Below are 24,182 nucleotides of genomic sequence, written 5' to 3'. Positions count from 1 at the left end.
TTCTCCCCCTAAACATTATGAATATACCCCAAACTTGCAGGATCTTTATTTTTAACCTCAGATCATTTCTCTAGCATAGCAGCTTTATGTTATTTGGGCACAATGCTGCAAAATGTGCTCTAACTACTGCACTGCTGGTGTAACACAAATGCACATAGAAAGCAGTTTGGGCACTTACCAGCTATTGACCCAGCCAAGAGCAGATTTCCAGGGCTGACTCTTCCATCTTCATTGGCAAATGAAGCTTTCAAATGAGCATAACAGGGGAAGTAAATAGCAGAGAAGGGGATGTCACGCAAAAAACACGCCTTAGCGCCCTGTGTTGAAAAAGAGAACATATTTTGAGAATGAGCAAATTTAACACGATGAACAACGGACACTGGAGAACAGAGCAACATCATAATTTTTGTTTTGTCACTAAGGGCTTATAGAAAAAGCAGTTTCTCCTCTGAAAATAAGATAGATGTATTTCACTCTGCTGAGTAGCATGTGTGTATTGCTTTTTGGTTCAGTAATTTCTATCATTATATTTATCTTGTCTCCTTGTTCTCCCTCACTCCTTAATAGTGTAGACATTTATTGGTAATAGAGAAAATATTGTGTGTTGGCATAAGCTCTGGTAACACCTTTGCAGAATAGCAAGTAGTCGACAGTTGAGCCATACACCTGTAGAGGAAGTTCAGGGTACGTTTGAAGAAGAGTCACAGGACAAGTCTGTTCCTTCTCATTCCCACTTAAAATAAATACTTCAAAGAAAATAGTGCTTCCTCCATACATCCATGCAGACATTGCAATTGATAATGCAACATGTATCAGGGAAAAGTAGGGCTGTAACACCAACCCTTTCACAGAGCCGTAACAGAGAGACTTATTTGTGATTTTTGAGGTACACATGATTTGGGACACAGTTTGTTTTCAGGTCAGTTTCAGCTCTTGCTACCAATTTGCTTCAGTGGTACAAACAACCAATGCAGTTACCAGTACAATGGCTTCAAACTTAGGAGGATGGTAAAAAGGCAATAAAAACTGGGGGGCAAGAAAGGCAAGAAAAAATTTTTTCTAGCAAGAGGAAATGCAAAAAGCTACTACAGTAGGTCAAAGAAAATGAAATACCAAATATCATCCATGCTCTGATAGCAAAGGGACCTGCAGTCTGCCTTTCCTCAACGTGAGGATCCAGGACACCAGAGTATGAACACATGAGGACTGAGTGTGGCAGGCAGACACAAACAGGAGGTGCCTTTGGAAAACTGGTGAAGTCTTTCAAGCTTCAGAAAGAACTGCTTCATGGATGAGGCTAAGCCTGCTTGCTTTGAAACTAGGGCAGAGGCACAGTGAAACTCCTTGAGGTTCCTCAGTAAGCCCTCCTGAGTTGCCCTGGTTACTACAGCTTTCTGGTGTACAGCCCTACCGGAGCATGGCTTGGCACCAAGCATTTCACAGGTGACATGCTAATATGCACAGAATTTAATTAAATATAATTATATGCCTGGATATATCCGTAAGTTTAGCTCGTATGGTAATAGCAGTGAAAATAGAGTGCTGAAGTAAGCTGGATGCTGGTTACCCAGCAAACACGCAAGAGTTGCAAGGTGTCAGAAAGGCTGAAAAGATGCCTTCTGGCAAGGTGAGGCAGAAGGAAATACGGTAAAAACAGATCCTGTCAGCCTGTTCACAAGAGATGCTAAGAAGCAAAGTTTGACCTCTGAGAAAATAAAGATTTTATCTAAAGCCAGCCTTTAGATCCACTCGTCAGATGCTCTGCATGGCACGGGCGTAGCTGCCAAGTGCAGCGAGCAAAACAAACTGTTGGAGCCCCTTTCTGTCCCTGATCCTCTCTCAGCTTATTTCCTGACATTCTCAAACCAAGAACTGACCATTTTACCTGACAGTCCACTCTAAGGTTAATTACTCTTGCTTCTAAGAAGTTTCGCCTTGTTGCGTAATTGGATAGGTCTGATTTATGCTCGCAGTCACTGGTTCTTGTTAGGCCTTCCTCAGGTACACTGAATAAGACTTAAAGAAAATGCCACATAGGTCCTCAGAGCACTGCCATTGCACAGGCACAGGCTGAACCGAGTTACCAGGCACAAAACAAAGTCAGTGCTGGGCTGGGCTCTCAGAATTACCCATCTAGCCTGTACACCTCACCAACAGGGTAAGAAGGTGGATCTTTTGCAGTTCACATTCCACAGGAGTTCTGGCCTTGTGCTCCAACAGAAGCCTGCTTTACAGTTTACCTTTAAGCCTTACATTAAAAAAAAAAAAAAAAGACTAGGGTTTTACCCAGCTCTGCACAAGAAAACAACTTTTTAATGATCAAATGTCTGCACTATATTCATCTCACAGAAAAATTACGAAATTCACTAATGAAACATTCTCAGACCAAGACGGTTTCTTCAAGGATTTATTTTTAGAGCATACTTCTCCTCAGAGCAAATCTCCTCGCTGCCTTTACCCTCAGGGCACATTACTTCTATTTTCCTTGCAATGCTGCCATTAAACACTGTGCGCATTTTCCTCCACATTTTTTTCATACTCTGAAATATCTCTACATAGTTGAAATAACGTATGGAAATCCACAAACTCCAACTGCAAGCAACTCTCAGCGGAATCTGAGCTGCTAATATTCTTCCCCCTTCATTAAAAGGCCCTTTTTCACAGGACAGAAATGGTATATTGCTAATATCACTAGTAACGCACACTCAGGTACGCAGAGAGAGGATGTCCATCAACTTAGTTGGCTGAGTGTAAACAAACCCTGGATCAAAACTTGGATCCACTTTAATAATAACCCGATTTGGCCCTCTTCCAATATCACAACAGTCTAAAGTTTCCCCCCACCGTTCTGTTTAAAGTCTGGGAAAGCATGTTTAAAAGCAGGCCTCATTTAACTTCAAGTTAATCATCCGCAACCAGCCTAGACCAATTAGGAAGGCTTAGGGAGATTGGCTGCAGTATCTTGAAAAGCAAAAGCAACATTTATTTTACTTCTCGCACCTATTTGATGTGGACAACGTGCTGAAAGCCAAAAGGGGTTTTAATCAGTCCCCAGAAAGCTGTAAGGATCATCCGCTCGCGTTTATTCTGGCAGCCAAGGTGCAGAGCTGCCAGGCATGAAATTGTTGGGAGATCTTACACACCATAACATGTGCCTCACCAATGCAACAGCGGCTTGGCTCCCATCTTCGAGCTCCTTAATTACCTAAAAGCTCTTAATCTTGGATGCTATCTTACTGAATAAATCTATGGAGGTTAAAAACAAAACAAACAAACAAACAAACAAAAACCAAACAACAACAACAAAAAAAAAAACCACACAAAACCAAGCTCTGATTGTCAAAGATTCTGATAAATAAGCCCAAGTCAGTGCCGGGGCAGGTTCTTTAGCATGCTAATTCCTGCTTATACCAGCTCTACCTGCAAATAAGGCTCTAAACAAACTATTTCTACTACAAGGGGAGGGTAATTATACTGACAAAGGCACCTCTGTGTCGGGCTGGGCACAAGGAGCCGGCAGGTCTGGGAGACGCAGGCTTACCCGAGTCTCCTGCAGTGAATGCACATTGTCTGGTGCAGGGGAAAAATGCCAGACTGGGGGACCTAGCAGCATTCAAGACAACAGTGGTGCACCTTGTCTGAGAGGGTTATTTAATGCTTCTGGCACCTGTACTTACAGCCACCCCCTCTTTTTCTCCTTTACAGGTTTAGAATTTATTTGGCATGTATAATTGTTATTTTGATCCTATAGCTACAAACAATAGGCAGCATGTCATTTCTTGATCATTTTGCATTCTTCTTGGGTTTTACTACAGACTTAACCCTTTGGAATCGGAGCTCTAGCAGCACCTAACAGGTTTTGTAGCGTTCACAAACACCACAGGTATTTGCTTTTGAGGGCCATAATTTCTTCTGCTGTAAAATGACATTGCCTTAAGAGCCGCTACATGCTTTTATTCACATGTTTACTCCAACCAATACATGAAACTGATTCAGCACATCAGCTTAGAGGAATAAAACACAATCCAAATACTGCGACAGCAATTCAGATGCATTTTGCAGACAAGAGTGGCAAAACTTCTCAGGAAAAGGGCTTCTTTTGGAACTAAACCTTCTGAACAGCAGGTACTCACGTAGGAGAATGCAATCACAATGCGCGTGCTGGATGCAAGTTAATATAACTCAACTCTTTTCCTACTCAGTTTCATGTTTATCACCCTGCTGTAAACCCACAACGTGAAGAGCTGGAATTCCTCAGATGGTACCAAAAGCTACCAGGTGAGAGCTTGGTACGTATTGCCAACTGAGATGACATCTTCCAGGTCAACACACCAGAAGCCTGCTTATGAAGTTATTGTTATTTTAAATTAAAAAAAAAAAAAAAAAGGCTTATTGAAAGATTTTCTGACTAGTTTTGGATATGCAGGCTGTGCTGGCATTATCAGCCAAGGCACAAATCTGGGATAAATATCTTCTAGGAATTCTAATCATAAACATTACCACAACTGATGTGTCATTTCCTCAAAGGATCATTTACTAAACTCTATTGTTTACCATCTCTTTGGCATCACAGAAGTAACTTGCACAAAATTAGGGAGTGGCACTGCACGTTATGCAGAAAAGCACTATCCACCAGAATGATTACTTATAAAAGTAGTTAGACTTGATGACCCCTATGGGTCTCTTCCAAATCAAGATATTCTATGACTCTATGACTCTAGTATTTTAATAAAAATCCCATTTAAATATTTTATGGATATGAATATCTAAGCAGTACAAAATAAGTGTATTTAAATGAGCAATTTAAATATGTCCTTGGAAACCAAGAGAATATAAGATCAACTGACTTTAACAGGACCTTATGCATGTTGCTGTCATAGATAGGCAGAAGACAAAACACATTACCTCATCTTGTACGATCACTTCAGTATTCTATTGTGATCAGAAATTACATGAGATGTATTAAAAATACTGAAAATCAGAAATCTCACTTCTGCCAACACAAATGGTATTTTGAGCTAGGGACAGATGATACTTTTTTCCCTGACTGGGATACACAGTCTTTATACTTTTAAGAACAGTTGCCATCTACAGAACATCTGCAGCTAAATAAGAATTTACCACCCCTGAGCTTCCATGCCCTAGTGCTTTCACAGCAACAAATAAAAGCAGAAATAAGATAAACAGAGGAAAGAAATGCCTTTTGCAGAAGTGCTGCAATGTGCTCCCCAAAAAAGCTGTATGTCCTGGAATACTTTCTTACACAAGCAGTTCTGAATTTGAGATAACAACAGAAAAAATAAAAATAGTTGCTTTCTACCTTTGAAGAACTCTGGGGATTTAACCCAGCAGTTAACCTAACAAGTCGTATGTGTCAAATCTTACTGTTGCAATTATAGATAAAATGAATAGCATGGATAAATGAGGAACTCATGAGTGAGCTCAGATGCAGAGGTAAAAAAGGAAGGCGAACTGGGGGTTTTCTACATAGGAGAAATGCAGAAACACTGCTTGGGCATGCAGCAATGGAGTCAGAATAGCCAGGGGTCAGCTGGTGCTGGACCCAGTGAGTTGCAAATGCTTTTGTGAGCATATCAGCAACTCAGGACAACTAAGGGAATTGTGAGGCTGTTGCTCAGTGGGACAAGATACTTGGTGACTAAGGACACGGAAAAGGGAGAGAAATTACTTACTTGCCTCACTTTTTACTAGTAAAATCTGCACTCAGGCTTCTCAGTTCCATAAGTGTATTAGAAAAGTCTGCAGAAGCATACCACCACCTACAGTAGACAGAACATTTAAGTCCTCTGCACGCAGACAATCCATGAGAGTAGATGATACATCTCCAGCGGTGCTGAGATAGCTGGTTGATGTTCCTGTGAGTTAGCTATTGCCTTCAAAAACTCAAGTCAGTCAAGGGGGTTTGTACAATTGGAAAAAAGACAAACACCACACCCATCTTGAAGAAGAGCAAGAAGGAATATCTGGAAAACTACCAGCTATACCCCAGCCCCCAGGAAATTTACAAAGCAAGCTATCCTGGAAGCTGTTTCCAGGCACATAAAGGACAAGGGGATACTGGAAACAGCTAATAAGGATGTTCCAGATAATGGCTGATGAACCTGATTGCCAGACCTGTAGACAAGCTGGCAGAAATGGATGTTGTAAGTTGTGGCTATGGGCAAAGTTTTGAAATGATCTGCTGTAGAATCGTCACAGACACATCGGTGGAATGTAGGCTGCACTCTCAGCAGATTAGTGGATGATACTGAATTGTAGGAGTAGGCTGCTATTCACAGGGACCTTCACAGCATGGAGAAGTAGGCTGCCAAGAACATCATGAAGTTCAGAACAGCAAATGCAAAGTCCTGTATTTGGACTGGAACAGCGCCCTGCAGCAGTACAGGCTGAGTCTGAGTAGCCAGAAAGCCTATTTGCAAAAAAAGTCCAGGGGTGCTGGTGGACAAGTAACAAACAGGTCAGCAATGCCTCTGTGCCGTAAAAGTGGACAGTCACATGCTGTGCAAGGATGCAAGGGAGCTGATACTCACTTTCCATTCAGCGCTGGTGAGACTGCCTCTGGAACCCAGTGTCCAGTTCTGGGCTCCCAAACACAAGGAGGACATTTGCACACCAGGAAAAAGTCCAGTGCAGGGCTGTCAAGGTGGACAGGACGCCCATGGTGTGTGAGGAAGGAGAGGCTGAAGGAACTCATTGTGCCAAATTCTGAGAACAGCAGGTAAAGGAGAGATTTATTGCTTTCTTGCCTAAAGGGGAGGTGTGGGGAAAGCAACTCTTGTAGGAAAGTTTTGGGTTGTGTTTTTAAAATCTACGAAGGCAGTCAAACATGAAGTCTGGTTGCCCTGATGTCCTGCAGACTGGTTTTCCACACAAATTAATCAGATTCTAACATCAGAACTACAAAGTACAGCAGTACACAGGGCAGAGATCTTGACAGAGTACTACTGTGAATTATTTTGTCACTAGCATAGCAGAGCACCACGTTAACACAACAAGGAATTATCTAGAAGAATATTAATCTCCTGAATACAGAAGGACATCAGTGATCATCAAATGCAATTTGTCTAGACTAGAGTACTGTGATAATTAGGATTATAATCAATGAAATATTCACTCAGCCAGGTGCAAAGAAGTTATACATAACATTTCCTTTGTTAATTCATTGACACAAAATCTAAGATTTATTTATCTGTGCATTGGTTTTCTTTGCTAAGGAAAGACAGGAACACTGAAACTACCTGTATCAGGGAAGTTTGAGAGTTGTAATCTACAAAATGCATTTCCTAGTTAGAAATTGACACAAAACATCAAACAGCAAACCTTGTTGAGACATGCAAGCATTTGATCACGAAGCTAGGACTGACTTGCAGAACTCCTTGCATCTTCTGGCTGCCCCAGTTCTAATCAATGGAAGTACATTCTTCCATATTGACTACTATATGGGACACAATAATTTTTCACCTAAATTTTAGCATAGATGTTAGCAAGATTCATAGGAACTAAGCAGAACGTGCTGGACTGATCTGTTGTGGTCAGAACTGCCTTTAACTTGATGTATTTCTGAACTGGGAAAACAATTTTTAAAGCAGTCCATGCAACGTGTAAACATGTAAACAAAACAGCACAAAAGCAGAGAGAGAAACAGAGAAGCCAGCGTGCAGCAGACTGGATGATCACTCCTGATTTAAGAGGTTTGTAGCTTTCCAATACAGAAGTAATCTCACATTGACAAGCAATGGAAACACTTCTGCTCTCCTAAGAACTTATGAACTAGACTGGTAAAGCTCTCATTCATCACAGAAAAAATATTTAAAAACACCTCTGCTCCTATTTTAAACAATTATCATGATGGCAGTATTAGTTCCAACGTAAGACCAGATCTTCTGGACTCCATCTTCCTATTAAGCATGTGCTATCACCACTCTAACAAATCCATTTTTTTCCACTGCTGGCAGTACAGTGAAGTCAACAATTTTGGCTTTCTATGCATTTCACCAGGCAACTATCAGGCTGACGAAATCCCTTTCTGTTCCACCTCAAAGCAAGGCCTCAAAGAAGATTCTGCAAGCAACAGAGGATCCTCTGTGTCTCTGCACAGCTTCTTGTACCATCCCATCTGATGGCCTCCTCTAGGGACTCAGCTCTTCTGATGCTTGTTAATGGCCATCAATGCAGACATCAGAAGTGAATCATTGGACAGTCACTTACTCATGTACAGACACTGAGCAATGGTGGAAACTGCTGTAGAAAACTGCAGTCAACCCTTCTTAGGGCAGTTTTACAAGAATTTCAAGAATTTCTAACAGGTCAGACCAAAAAAGAACATTATGCATTTGAAACAAACAAAGCTGATAGAACACTTAATTCTTGTTACTTTTGCTTTCTCTACACCAATCACAGGTAAGAAAAAAAAAACAAAAAACAAAAAACACAAAAAAACCCACAACCAGATTCATACCAATCAGAAGAAAAAAAAAAGAAAGAAAAAGAAAAAAAAAAGACAAAACCCTGTTATCTAAATAATATTGACCATTAAATTCTGGACTTTTTTTTTTTTTTTTTAAAGGTAATTAAAAAGCATCTGTTTCAAATGAAAAATCCTGAAATGAAAAGTCTAGAATTTGCTTTCAACACTTGCAAAACTAAGTGAATCAGTTGGTCCTAAATCACTGCTAATATACAGAAGTGTTTAAACACCTGGAATATTTACACAAAGCCCCACACATAACAAAGTTCAAGACTCACAAAACAAAACCATTTTGTAAAGCAGTTATCAGTTCTTGTCCTTCTGCAGTAATATCCATGGATGCTTCTTAAGTTCAACTAAAATAAATACATTTGAGGCATTGGACATCTTCACAAGGATGCAAAAGACAAAGTTACACCGAAAGCCCTAAGATGCAAATGAAAGCTCAGATCACATTAAGAGTTTACATGAGAAGTGGTGAGACAGACACAAAACCCTCATTTCTGTTTTAGAGTCGTAAAGCTAAGTGACTAGTTAACAGCACAAGCTTTCCAAATTTATCAACGTAATTCAATTCTCTTTATTTCTCTTTTCTGTTTTTGTTTGCTCAGGCTGTTTTTTGGAGGAGACAAATACAGATCGCACATACGAACCACAAGGAACAGGGATGGGGAAAGGAGAGAGATTGAGAAAGAGAGACAGAAGAGTGAAAAAGTGAAAACCCTTCTGGGGTGTTCTTTTTTTTTTTTTTTTTAAAGAGGAGGAGGTGAGCAGACTTGATGAACAGACCAGTGAAACCACGTAGCTTGGGATTAAAGAACGGTGCCCGTCCCAGTGCACAACTCACATTCAGAAGGTGCATTCCTTGCAAACAGTCCCAAAGTACGTACTTCAGAAATCACAAAGAAGCCATAATACGACTTTAGACATTAATGCCGTTTAAAAGTGGAAAAAATACAGCAAACGCTCCTGAGCAACCAATAGAAGGTTATCAGGAAAATCAAATGAATAAACACTAGCTGTAGTAAATCAGCTGGTCATTCTTTCTCACCTTGCGTTTTATTTGTAACAGTTCAAGCACAAGTCAGTAGCTGCCCTCCATTCCTGCACAGCCTCAGGGATGCAGACTGTTCAGTTGTAAATGCTCACCCGAATCAACACCATAATGTCATTTATTAGGAGTTTACACAATAGCATCAGCTTCAGTAAAACACCTAAAAAATTAGCAAGTCGATTTAAAGGGAAAAACGACTCCCCATTAAATCCTATTCAGACCTGCTACTTCTCACCAGGCCAAAGCATACATACATCTACTCCCGGGCAGGCTTTCTCTTTGTAATGTTAAAAGAACGATTTAAAAGGATTGCGGGTGAAAAATGTGGATGACATTTAAATATTGTTGAGAGGGGGATGGGGCTCATTTGGTGTTATCGAAGCGTCTTCAGTTTACAGTTGCATTGCTGTAAATAAGAAACAGAAGAATACTGCCTGCTGCACTACAAAGACTGGGACAAAAAGACAGCATGAAGCTTTCTCCTGGAGAGCAGGCTACAAAATCTGAGGAAACACCATACGGTGCTCTGTGGTGTATGGAATTCATTAATTTTTGTTCTGAGCAAAAGGGCTATTTCAGAGTATTCCAATACCTTTCATACCCCTCCATATCTTGTCCACCTCATCTACAGGTGGAGGGTAGTATGTCTGCCCTTTCCATTATTTGCAGCATACACCCTGTTAAGATTCAACAGATGTTTTTAACCCTTCTGCAGTCTGTGTGCTTGTGTGTGTGTGTGTATCAGTCTAACATTAAATCCAACTTTATTTCGAGATATTTATGCATATATATATGTGAGAACAGTAATGGAGAAAGCAGAAGAGTAGAATTTGCACCATACACTCATAAAAGTATATTTTCCAGTATTACTCGTGGAAATGTGTTTGTAAACTAGCAAGGGGAAGTTTGCTGTAGAGTTTACTTTCACATTGGGCTTCTACCATCCATATTTCCTCTCTAGTAATTGTGCTGTAATTAATTCCCATCGCCAGATTAACAATGGCAAAGTTAATTAAGTTAATTTAACTGGGAAAATTGCTGAATCAAACACAGAAAAGCAAAAGCACAGCTCTGCAACTGTAAGCTCTCTATAAAGAAAGCAGATGAAAATAACTCTATTTTTACACTAGGCAGAGCATCAGGAAATATAACCTAATCTTTAATCAACAATACTTACAGCCAGATCTGCTGAAAAGATGAAAGAAATTTTAGTAAGATTCACAAGGGCCACATACTTAAATCACAAGGTTGTGTCTCCCCTTAATCAGGAGCAAAAAATGAAGATATAATACCGCATAACAAATAGTTAAAAAGAAGCATAACTATGTTCATTCTCAAAAGTTTTTAAGAACAATGAAATAATCTTCTGATCTGAAATATTCACAATTTGCTTTTCATTTATGTATAAAAAAAAGGTACCTTGTAGAGACCAAAGAAGCCTAAGTCCCGTAGTACAGTGAGGGCACTAACACGAGGGCCAGTAGTAATTTCTCCAGCCACCTGTAGTCGAATCTTGACAATTTCTAGTGGATTGGTGAAGATCACTTGAGAACCTCCAGCCTGAAATTAAAAGTAGAAGGCAGTATGTTAACTCGTTAAATTATTTGCAACATATGTCCTGTTACATATAAGAGAATATGTTTTTAATCTTGCTGCTGTCAGTTCAGCCATTAGCAGATGTGAATTTTAATATTAGTTAATAAGCTGCAGCTCACAAGGCAAGAAATCTACCCCACGTGAGATGAATGGTCAGGAAACAGAAAGGAAGCAGGTCAGCCACTGCAGGACACTGCGGTACATCAAACACACTGCCTCAATTCCTGCTGCAAGGATGTATTCACCAACATCAATTCACACAATACTGACAAGCCAAAAACATCATAAAGCAAGTAATAGAGGAAAAGAGTAACCAAGCAAAGAAACTGAAGATCATGCTGGTACTTTGTGAAAATATACTACTGAGGAGTAGAAGTCTGGCAGAAGCTTTTTCAGTTTTGGCACAAGTTCACAAAACATGGATTCCAGAAACCAGAACTGCAGATATCTTTTCCTCTTCTAAAATCCCACTGAAATACTAGCTTCAGAGTCACTAAATGCTGTTTGATTCAAGAATCTGAGCTCCACATCATTACTTGTGCACCAAGTAACAAAGGTCTAAAGCCTGAAGGATTCCATTCATCAAGAACTGCTTAATGTTTAAAAAGTGTCGGTCTGTATTTGTTGGTAAGGTACCACTGAACTCATCTTGTAGGCTAGTCAGATTTAAAACACAGTGGTAGCAAGCATTTTAGACTGCACCAGTTCTACTGAAATTCATCACAACAGGTGACACGAGGCATTACCATTTTGGTACACCAACAGATCCCAAGCTTAAATTTGAAATGAGAAAAAAATGTTACGTGACACAACCTAAGTGAATTTAGAAATACTCATTTGAGCTCCATTTGGCCAAAATTCAACAGTGTCATTCTAACTTCTTTTAATTTCTTAATTACACAGCCCAGCAGCTATGCTCTTTTCTAGGCTCTGAAACGACAGACTATGCAAAGGACAACCATCCCCACAACAAAACAGTTTTTTTTTCTAGAAGGCAATGACTAAAATAAATTGTATTTAAAAGCACTTCCATCTAGCCATGTCTAGTATGTAAACAGTATGTGCACATCTTTTTTAAATTATCCAAATGTTAAAAGAATTAATCATAGCTCAGATCAGCTATCATTCAAAATAAAAAATAGGCACAGTAATATGGTTTAAATAATGTGCTGAAGAAATGGCAAATCGCACGAACAACTATTCTTGTCTACCACTTAGACTGAGCGTACACAGTGTGGTTACAAATTAAAGTCTTTACATAACCCCCCAAATATCCCAAATGTTTCCTATTTTGACCAGAAAAAGCATGCTCTTGTGTAACTCAACTGGTTTTGACTTTCAAATTGGCATAATTTAATTTAACTGCATTTACCAAACCAGAATCCTGGTACATATAAAATTGCTGTTCCTATTGCCATCAGAAATTAGGATGATAAATTATTTGGCACGTATTCTGATTTCAGATTTGCACTTAAAACATATTAAGTTAGCACACACACATACACAAAAAAAGAAAAAAAGGAAAAAAAAAGACATTCTCTTTTACTTGTATACTCATCTAGCAAAGTCTCAAAATCAAAGCAAATATTGGATGGGTCTTTCTGATGAATTGTAAATTCCTATGTGATAAACAGTTTGGTTTATTATTACAAACATTAAGTGTTCCCACACTGCCATCACACATTTTTCATTCTTAAAATGATAAAATCCCAACTGCAAGGTGCTAATATTCATTTGCAAGTTTGCTACACCACAGTCATCCTCTAAAGTACATTAATTTAAAAACTCATATCAACTGGATCTATGTTAGCACAAATAAACTACTTTCTCTCAGTGTGATATTCTTGCATTACATTGTACCATGACTCCATGGGAAGTGTTTCTTTAATTTTCACTACAGGAAAACCATATCAATACTCAAAAGATGACAACAAAATTAAGTTTAATTGATGATTATTAATGTACCAAAACATTGAGTAATTTAAAAATCTATAAAATGTTTATAAGTGAATGCCATATTTAGAGAAAGGAAACAGAAACAGACCTGTTTTTAATAGAGAATAAAGGCAAATAATTTCTGAATTCTAACGAGTGGGAAGTGTTTAAAGTGCTAGCACATACAAATGTTTATGTTTGCACGTCCAGCCTGGCTGTGGCAATACTTGGGAATGTTACATGTTTGTGGCTCTGGGTAAATCACACAAGACTCCCTCTGTTTCAGCTTGCTATTTGAAAAATGGGGATGCTATTACTTAACCTACCTCATACAATCAGGCTCGCTGTATTCAAATTTTTAAAGCACTGAGACATGTATGCACCAGGCATTACCAAAAACACTAAAACAGCTGATGTGAATACTACTGGCTTTGTTGCCCAAGCAGTTCCTCTAACAAAAGACATTGGAAATTTTCATTGAAGTTCTTCTGCAAAACCATTTAGGCACTACTCCAGAACTCTCTGCACAACCTTTGTCATCCTCTGAACTTGATGGAAGATACACACTAAACACCAAATGATAAGTAATTGAAGGTGATAAGCCAGACAATACCTGACAGAAGGTCTTGGTAGGACCTATTGTAGTAGGTCTCAGTAGTATCCCACCACCTGCCTACCCTGCGATGGAGACGAAGGATGGTTTGATATCAGCCAGTGCACAGGCACTTCCAGTGGTAACAAGTACAGTCACCTCGTGGGGAGCCTTTATCACCCTGTTATTTAATCATCCGTGCTGGCAACTGCAGCTCCCTATTCTCAAAAGGGAAGGGAAGCAAACTGGAGATGGCTACTATATTGTCTAATGAAATGATTTCTTGCTTGTCTAGTACCGGTAACTCCTATTGCGTTATTCATCATCACAGTATGCAAGTGTCTCATAAATATTAATGGCTATTTCCTCCCAGTGCTCCTGTAAGGGAAGCACAATGGCTCTAGTTTTACAAGAAGGGGATTTGAGGTAAGGAGGTTAATTGTATGCCCTTGTGTGTGTGTGTCCCAAGCTCAAACAAGCAACTAGTAACAGTCTCCAGACATCCTGATCTCGAAATCAGTAGCTTGAATCACAATAGCATTGTTTCTGTCTTCTGAGTTTTTACATCTTGAATGTAATGAAAGAAATCTCATTTATTTATTTATTTTCTCTCTTCAAGGTGCTGGTATAAACTGTTGTGGAAAAGACACACAAAACATGATCAATGTTATCAGCCTGCTCATTTTATTTGGCAAAAAGTTGAAGAACATTAACTTCTTGTTTGGCACCTTTCACAGTTAAAAGTGCACCTCATTTAAAAATTATTTTAAAATATGTTCCCAAAGGTAAGAACTTGGAAACTATTTTCTTGGCCAGAATAAACACAGTTTAAGCTCAGGTTGCTCAAACCTAATGAATTCTCCATTAAGTGTCATAAAAATCATGACGGGATAACTTTTATAAACTCTTGAGTATAGTTACCAGTAACATCAATTTTTTTTTTACACTGAATACCCTCAACTCTGAATTTTTTATCTCCTCTTCCAATCATATATTTTTTTAAAATAAACAAATGATCTGATTGGAAAAGCACATTTATTACTTTCCAGTTAGTATCGTGTGATTAAATAAAAATGGGAATGTTGGCTCATTTATAGGAGTGAATACCAAGAGCTAGTGCATAACTATCTGAAAGGTCCCAGAAAGGGCTCATATTATTCTAAAAGTATTTAACATTTGATCTAATCACAAGCACTTACGGTCTTGTATGATATAAAGCAAGAAAATCAAAGAGGAATACCTGCACCATCCATGAACACATGTGCTAGATATGCACATGTGAATTTATTTTTTTTTTCCCCCCACTTTTGCAGTTCAACTCTGCACTTGGTATATCACCCAGCACCTCTCGATGGCGGTATAGCCTTGTACAGTAATACAGTAATGCCTATCACATTCCTCCCTCTATTTTCCTATTTTATAGAACAGCAGGGAGAAGCAGAAATAGTTGTGGTATTTTTTTTCTGTCGATGGAGAAATACAATCCATTCTGTAAAAAAAAAAAAATATTTAATAACAGCAGCTAGCTTAACACTACTCCAGTTTAAGAAGTTGGAATGTTTTCTATTTCTTCACATATTCAAATAATCTTGTAATAAACTTTACTGGCAAATAAACAGATTTTCACTTCCTTCATTACACTAAGGCAAGGAATCCTTGTTCTTTTTCATCTAAGTGCATTCTGTGCCCTTATGAGACTAGATAAGAAATGAATACACCAGACCTAACTCTCCAAAGGCTTTCAAATCTGCATTTGAAAGCCTCAGTGTACATTCTGAAAAGAATACAGCCTGTAATTCACAAATAAAATTCTGTATTTTCCATCCCAAAAGAAAGTATTAGGTTGTGATTCTTCTCTTTTCATCACTATTGATCATCAGCTCTTCCAGCAACTCTAATTAACCTTATTTACTAGCTGCAAGCCATTAGGTTTTTCCTGTTTTCAGCTAAGAGTGTTTAGGGTTATCCTAGATTTTCTGTACCTAACTTGTCACATATCATCTTCAAAGCTTATAGATAAATAAAAGGATTACTACTGCTATTAGAGTGTTAATATTTCCAACAATATCACCCAGGGACAGCAATTATAGCAATTAATGGCAACCATTAAAATACATAAGCACAGTATTATACAATTATCCAGAGTCAGCGTCTGCAAAAGAAATTGTCTGCAATGCTTTGCTTACTCATTTGATTTACAAAACAACCACGTGGTGCAAGATCCAAAATTTGTAGTCAACTACATACCATATTCAGTCATATGGGCTACTGCACTCAGTCCCAGGATATTACTCCTTGCCACTTTTTCCCTGTGCATTTGCTAGTGTATACTAATCCTAATTTAAGCCAAAGCTCTGAAAGTACTAAGCATTGTACAAATATCAAGTTTGTTTTTTTTTAAGTAAATAATATAAATTTAAAATGTACTAAAAAGGATTGAAAAATGGAAGTATCACCATCCTCACTGTATAAGAGGCAATTAAGGCATTAATAAATATTAATGCCACAAAATCACATGTAACTCCATGTTAGAACAGGATCAGAAGACCCAGATTTACAGAGTGCCACCACAGGGCTCCAAACTACCTGTGAGAGTCTTGGTGTTCATACGCCATAAGGTCACAAAAGCATGAGACGAATTGTGTTGAGTGGCTGCATATGTGGTTTCACTATGGAGCTCACTGTTACCAGAAGAGATGCCGAGTAACAGACAGCTGTCCAAAGTGACTGTTTTTCTTATATATTTCAAAGGTGAAAACCTTAATTATGTGGCACTCTGTGTCAAGGGTAAATCACGCTGGGTTCTCAAAAGGTTGGTTCTGTGTTACATTTCTTCAGATAAAGCCAGGCTTCAAAAACCCAGACAAGCCATCTTGTGCTATTTTGTGTCCTCTCATCTGCAGCCCTATCTATACAGAATTCTGATAATGCTCTTTAGCAATGGGAGTTCATGTAGTAAATACCTTTTCTTCAGATCATGAGGAGATTTCCTCAGCCCTCAATCATCTGCTTTTCACTACCCAGACCAGGATAGCACAGAAACAGCTTTCATGCTGCTCAGACAGAACTGTGTTTTTCCCCAGCTAATCTTTGTCTTCCCAGGACAGACTTCTCTTGCCTGGCTGAGGTCTAAGCTTGGGCTGCACAAACAGAAAGTAGAGCTGTAATCACTAAGTCTTGGTAAGGTACATAAAATGCAAAGCAAACCCCTTCAAACATTCACTTAAAATGCTCATAAATAGGACTGCAATTAGCCTGAACAGAAGTGCATTCCTGCAACTGCTTCATATAGATAAGCAAAATTCAGATACAACTTGTGAGAATTTCCAGAAATAGTTTATTAATAATCTGCCTACACAGAAACTAACAGGAGCATGGTTTCTTTATAAGCACAGACCAACTCTGCTATGGGAAAAAAAAAAAAAAAAAAAATTGCAGATTCTATATTTTCTATGTTATAGGTAATTCAGTTCTTAGAAGCCTAGCCAAAAAAAATCAAAGTGGAGCCTTCTTGATTGGCATTATAAAAGCAATTAAGCTACAGACCTGTCAAATATGTTAACATTTGGCTCTGTCTGCTCTACTTGTCTATTTTGACTAGTTGTGGAATCATTTAATGATTTACAGACCTTTCAAGTCTTACGGCATGGTAGCTATATTAAAATTGTGACCCATTATTTCTTGGTCATATCATAAATTACTGTGACATCATAAATATCTTCCTTTTTCTCACAGAAAGCTAGACGTTAATTCCCAATTGGAGTTTGAGGTTTAGTTTTGGTTTTTGTTTTTTTTTTTCCTTTTTTTTGAACCTGCACAGGTAAACACTACAATATTTTACTGCTTTTAAAAGAAGTAATAACAGGAGAAATGAATGCCTAATAAAATACAATTATCAAAACAATGTTTTAAGCTATAATGCATCTTCATGTGAACTTTTGTTCAATACTTCTAATATAGGAAAACAAAAGAATAGAAAGAATATGTGGTATACTTCTTGTAAAAATTGGTCTTTTTAGTAGATAGAGCTGATCTGTTCTGCAATCTGACAGATATCAACATAAACCTACCAACCCCATCTAGTTTAAGAGTTTGTACAAATCTTTTCCACTCTTCATACTGGTCCCTCCCTATTTTTATATTCTTAAGGAAGAAGGGAAGTGAAAAGGAAGAAGGGGGAAGGAAAAGGGGAAAGTACCTCTAATTTGTAATGGGAAAATAATCTTAGAAAAAAAATAAAACGAAATGAACTAATCTAAAAGGAAAATTCAGTGGAGTGAAATCACGTTCCATGTAACTTCTGACTGTTTTCAGGAAAAGCCAGTTTAAACAGGTATGACTGGGGAAAAGATTCAGTAAAACTATGTTTTAAAACATCCGAACCTGCAAGGAAATGTGGGGTGAGGTCACAGAAAAGCAGGAACATCCCCACACTTTGGTAAAACCTCTTGGAAGGGTTATTGTGTTACCATATGCTACCTTCCCCAGCTTCACTGTAAGGCTCTAAAATGAAAATTAGCTGAAATTTAACTGAAGACACTTAAAACAGAGCAGTGTTGAAACAGAATGGGTTTGCAAAAGTGAAGTTATTTTAAGTCCATATCAAACTGCTCCTTTTTTTTTTTTTTTTTTTTTAAACCAGAAGTTTAACATTGGTCAGAACCAGTATGCTAAAAACAACTGCAATTAGTAGCTCAGAGGAGAAAACCATACGTTTCAGTATCTAATGAATTACACTATATTCAGTGTATTTTGTTCCATTACATTAATTAAACATACTTTAAATCTAATTTATTTATTTAACAAAATAAATTCCATGTAGTAAGCTTTAATTTTCATCAAGAAAAATAATAGTTTTAGGAGCCCTTTGAACCTTTCCATAAGCAAGAAATGTGACCGTTGGGCTTTTATATGTGTACAACTGCCCTTTAAAGTGAAATGGAAGTTATGGTCTCTGGCTACAGGGAGAAAGGACTTCTTGGAGTAAATCTGCTAAGAATACAAGAAACATATGCCATTTGCTTTCAAAGCTAATATGAGCAATCATAAAGACCATTATTACTTAACCTTATCTCAATAAACTATAACAAAACTGGTCTCTGCAAGAGCAGTTTGTAATCCTCTTTTTCAGATATACATACAGAGATTCCACCCCCCCGCCTACTTAACGCTCAGTTTCATTTTTACCCATAGCTCAGAGTTCCTTGCCAAATAGAAGAGAATTTTGTCAGACTTCGGTTTCTGAATAATGAAAAAAAAAGATTGATACCTTCAGACACAACTTAGCAATGTCTGAATTTCTGTACGTAATCTAAGAATCATGGTCCATCTCTCTGCCTCTACTAAAATTCAACAGAGAAAATGCAGCTCAGATGTAGACTTATCTTTATTGCTCTCTGAAACATAAAACAAACGCTGTGAGTAGCTTAATAAAACTATCTGCACTGGACTGGTTATGTGACACAATTCATCTGGAATTTCACATCATACGCCTTTATAAAAATTAGTTCTGGACAGGATTTTGCACTTTCTAGATGAACCCCATCTTAATCATATCTAATTTTTATGTTCCATGGCAGAGTTGAGGTTGCCCAAGCAGGTCCATTATGTTTCAACTTTACTGTGATTGCTATAAAGTCTCTAGAAATATGCCTATAATTGCCTTGACAGCTTAAATAAAAGCAGATCTGTACGGGGTCTGTAATTGTACTGTGCTACACGACTTAAACTGGCTAATAGTGAGTGCACACTGAGCAGCTGGGAAGAAAAAGACTGAGCACTTGGAAAGAGGAGGGAGAGTAGGAGGAAAGGTTACAAAGCAAAATGTTTTTCCCTTTTCTTGAAGAACATTGGGCCTCTGATTTACCTCTATAATTGTATTGCTATATGCAGACAAGTCCACATATATTAAAAAGCTGTTTCTTTTCAGCCGTGCTACAATACTTCCTCCATTTTTCTTAATATTTTGTGTGTATTTTCTAAGCACTCTATTTTGAATCTTCACATTTCTTCCACTGACAATTCCAGAGACAAACCATATTTTTCAGTTAAATGTGGAACTGCTTCATATTTATGGAAATAAGCAAAATTATTGTCTCATCTGAAAGCTTAGCAGTAACTAAGTGGCAGCAGTTAAAAAAAAAATAATAATAATCTCTATGCCACTTTTAAACAGCTTTTAATCTGCTAATATAATCCCAAAATAGGAATAATAATCAGCACTGTATAAAAAAAACCCATCAATCTGTTTTTAATGAAGCTTTTCAGGGAATTAGGTTTAAAAAAGCAAGTAATATAAAATCAGTAGGAGTAGTGATTATTCTTTACTTCAATATATAAATTAAAGATCATAGAAAACAAAGATGTATATAAACTACAAGATTACTGTCACTGTAAATGAAGAGATTTCAAGCTGAATTTAGTGCTTCCTCAAACTCATCCTTTTCCCTGAAGGGAAGTTACAGCCAGCATCAGCTGAAATCAAACCTAACATATTTTTACACTTTTTCTTTTGAGGATGCTAAGTTAGTTTAGATGCTTAGCAGATCATAGCTCTATAATATCATTATGCTACATCTTAGTACTGGAGCTCTTTACTATTCTAGTAATGGTAAGAGCTATATAGGATTTGGATGAGTCTTAACTACATAGCAGAGGCCTGTGTTCATGGTAGGTGTCAGGCATTGAGCAAATCTTTCCATATATTTTCACAGGTAGCAAACACTAGAGTCACTAAGACAAATTCCTACAAAGGAGATGGAAATTTTGAAGCAAGTATTTACACAGAAATCCTCCTTCAGATACTGTATAAAAACACCAGGGTTGTATTTTTAATTGTATTCTTGGAGGTCTCAAAAAAAATCTCAGACAATCTATCACTTTCCTCTTCACATAATAATCTATGAAACACACTGCTTACTGAACTAAGTGCCACGAGGTCATGGAGTAAAAGATCTTTCTATTTTCTTCTTCTTTTTTTTTTTTTCTTTTTTTTTTTTCCGCAGAGAAAACAGTTTACAAAACAGAAAAAGACTTGTTCAATGAAACAATCAGCTTTAGTTACAAGTGCAAAAGTCAGCCATGTGTACTAATTCTCAGTAATTATGATGCAAAGCGAGCTCCTTAGGGACTTAAAAGTCAACGCCTGGCAATGGTTGGACGAACAGCAGAGTGGAGCTGCTCAGGTGATACTGACCCCTTCAAAGCCCTTTGTGTTACTGAACAGCCAGAAAAACCCAAGAATCTGCTTGGTCCTCCCTTTCTTATAACTGTAAATGCTGTAACGAACTTGTGGGGCTGGTATTTAAAGCACTGAAATCTACCACACATCCCAGCACAAAACCCTCGCATAAAGAATGAATGGGCTCCAGGGACATACAAGCACGGAGAAAGGAAAATGTAATATCAGTGTCTGTAACACAATCACAGCTGAAAACTAGATATAGAGAGTGGAAAGGTGGTAGGGCAGCTTTCTTTTTATACAACACCTCCTAGCTGGCTGCACCTTTTTAGACTGTAACACATCATCTCTTCTCTCTCCTTGCCTCCCTTATACAGGATTGTTACACTTTCAAAAAAGGTAAAATCCAAGACCAAAAATTTTCAAAAGCATTCAACAATGTCCTTGCTGCTTCCACTGAAAGCGCAAGTTTCACATGAACTGAAATTGGGACAAAAGGTTGGGCCAGTCCAACTCTAGAAGCTCGAGGAGAGGCCTGCCTTTGGCATTTCACATTTTATGCATATGTTTATATCATGAAAGGAAAACCCATCTCTTTTCCTCGAAAAGCTAGGCACCACTTGTCATGACAGTCTGTGTTCCTAGGCTGAATTCGGTTTAAAATTACAAAAAAAACAAAGACCACCTGCAGCTGAGACAAGTTGCAACCTATCTGCCTGGCACCAGACTATGCCCTTAAGTTAAAAGGAGCACTTCGCAGTTAAAAGGAAACTCAGGGCATTCTGCCACTGCACGTCTGCTGCTAGAACCTCGTGCAGCATCCCATTCTTCATATGTATTTCGAATTCCAAATGCAACGAGCCAACAGTTACAGCATGTTTAAAATACATCTCAAGCCACCTATCTCTGAAAGCAGATCCCTGGTTTATGATGAACTGCTGGCAAAAAGCTTGCCGGTGAATGACAGGTCTCTGTAAAGAGTGCTTTTTCTACTGCATTAAAAAAATTCACAGCAGTCTGTAAAAATAAAAACTCCAGAATAAATGACATTTTAAATGAAAATTTTGCTTAGTTTCTATGGCTGCTATGTTCATAAGATGTTTTATTAGTGTAAGGGGCAAATACTTTTTACTCTGCAAGTAGTTTATTGCATTTTCCCTTCACTTACAGCATGCTTTTTATTTAGGACTTCAGAGCCCCACATTCTTCTTCCCTCCCTCCTTCCCCCCTTCTTTTTTTTTTTTCCTCCCCTGAATGCTGCTAGAATTACAGAACAAGGGGATCCTACCTGGCAGTCTACAACAGGTCAGTGATCAAACAGGGCACAGTGAGACAGCAGCCAAATCCTGCCCCATCTCCTGAGAACTACAGAAAGCTGGAGCTTCTCAGCCCGTGAGGCATCAAGGCGCTGCACCCCAGGCTGAGATAATCTGTAGTGTGCTCTCCCTCTGTGAGCACACACAGAATGGATCTCTGCGCCGACTGAGGCTGAGATGCAAAAAATTTGTTTTTAAGTAGCTGCTCAATTGTAGTTTTCAGCACAGGTAGAAGCTGCTTGAAAATGTGACCTCATCTGTCTTATGACAGCAGAAACAAAGATAGATTGAAAATATACCAACATTGCTATGCCCTGGTGATCAAAGCCAGTTTAAATAAACACTGTTCTTTATCTGTAAAGTGCACTGGTCTTTGAATAACTATTCATTTTACTTAACGTATTTACATTTGCTAGAACAAAATCAATACACCAGGTAAAGTAAGCTGTAACATGAACAGACAGAACTAGACCAAAATGTGAAGTATTATCATTTACCCAGGAATATACCACTCGTTCATTAAGATACCACTCAGAGCAAGGAAAACAATCTTAAAAACATAGTGGATTTTAACTGCAGCCTACATTCAGGAACACATTATGTACTGAGTTAACATTAGACAGCCTACGTCTGCTGTGAACTCAAGGAAGCATGAGTAGTTTTTGCCATTTCAAACAGCCAGTATTGCTGCAAAAAGTGAAAATTAGTGGGCGCAATAACACATCAGGAAAGAAGTGACGTGGCAGAGTGGGTGCCACAAAGTAGTAGCTAATTATTAATTTCTGGAAAGGTTAGCATGAATCCTCTTTAGGCCATAAGCTACAGCCAACACTCACAAAGACAGATTCTGTATTAAGGAAACAAACTGAGCTGTGAGAATTATACAGTGCAGTTACAGGCATGATGCACAGGTACATTTACCCTTTCATCAAGAGTGGCTGGCCTATCTAGGAAAGAACTGAGATGCTCTAGTAGAGTCTGCTCTTGAACCGGATCTGTGGTTAAACAGAAGCCTTAGTCCACATAGGTAATCTTACACGTACTTTCATGTATCTCAAATTAAGGAAATTAAAGTTACTTACACAGCCACCAGCAAGAATTTCTGCAGCCAGTGGGACGGAGCCATCTTTACTCATAAACTTATCTCTCACAAAATCATTAACCTTAAAAAACAAACATTGATGAAAGCCAATAAATTACAAGGTTGGGGAAAATGCTCTTTTTGTGCAAAATAAAAACTAAAAATGCAAATACATCCATGCAGTTAAAAGATACTAAACAAATCTTAGATTTTATATGACATATTAAAGTTGACTATTATTTTCTTCCCGACAAAGATTTGCAACATTTAGTTTTGAATCATCGGAGAAAAATGATAACAATTGGTAATTAAATAAAATAATCACTATCAAAACAATGGTAAACTCATTTAAGATTTTAGAAATATTCACAACATTTGCAAATTGAAGTATAGTTCTAAACAAATATCAGAACGTTCAGTAATAAGTTTTAATGCAATAAGTTTTAAAATGCATTCTACTAGCTTTTGTGAATAACCATTGCATTAAGATCAGCCTATAATGAGAAATTCTTCAGTGTTTTCAAATCATTCAAGAAATAACAAAATTACAGAAGACAGACATTTAGGAAAAAAATGCATGCAAACAAGTTCCTTTTTTATCAACACTCCACTCCATGTTCAAATTATCTCCTGTAGTGCAAAAATTAAACATACAGGAACTATGTGAAGAAACAGAAACAAAAGCCCTCCAATCTCAATAAATAATTACTCATTCTTGCTAAGAGGTGAAACCAAAGCCCTGCACTAGTTACAAACAAGCAGACAGATGAAGAAGTTGAATAAGCTTGTTATATTTTGGAGCCAATCCAAAAATAAGTTTTCAGTAAGATTCTTAAAATATGCTGAGAAACATGTGACTTGTATGCCACTTGCAGTGTTCACAAGTGAGATATAAACAGTTGCTTTGTGCAATTAAGTTTCTATCAAGCAAAAACGATGG

At 37.9% G+C, this 24,182-nt stretch overlaps 1 protein-coding gene across 4 annotated transcripts in view; it reads right to left on the bottom strand.

Annotated features, from left to right (window-relative positions):
* SLC25A13 (solute carrier family 25 member 13) overlaps positions 1-24,182 on the bottom strand; it is a 93,254-nt gene that overhangs the window by 5,781 nt on the left and 63,291 nt on the right. For all 4 annotated transcript variants that reach the window (XM_031614455.2, XM_090142774.1, XM_090142773.1 and 1 more), the window contains 3 exons: positions 23,244-23,324; positions 10,962-11,102; positions 179-317 (listed from right to left, as the gene is read on the bottom strand). In XM_031614455.2, the coding sequence (XP_031470315.1) occupies positions 179-317; positions 10,962-11,102; positions 23,244-23,324 (361 nt within the window). The remainder of the gene's footprint in view (positions 1-178; positions 318-10,961; positions 11,103-23,243; positions 23,325-24,182) is intronic.

Source organism: Phasianus colchicus, chromosome 6 (assembly GCF_987193195.1).
Source record: "Phasianus colchicus chromosome 6, bPhaCol1.hap1.1, whole genome shotgun sequence".
Lineage (NCBI taxonomy): Eukaryota > Metazoa > Chordata > Aves > Galliformes > Phasianidae > Phasianus > Phasianus colchicus.
Note: the sequence above shows the minus strand (reverse complement) of the source record. Positions and strands in the feature narration are given on the sequence as shown.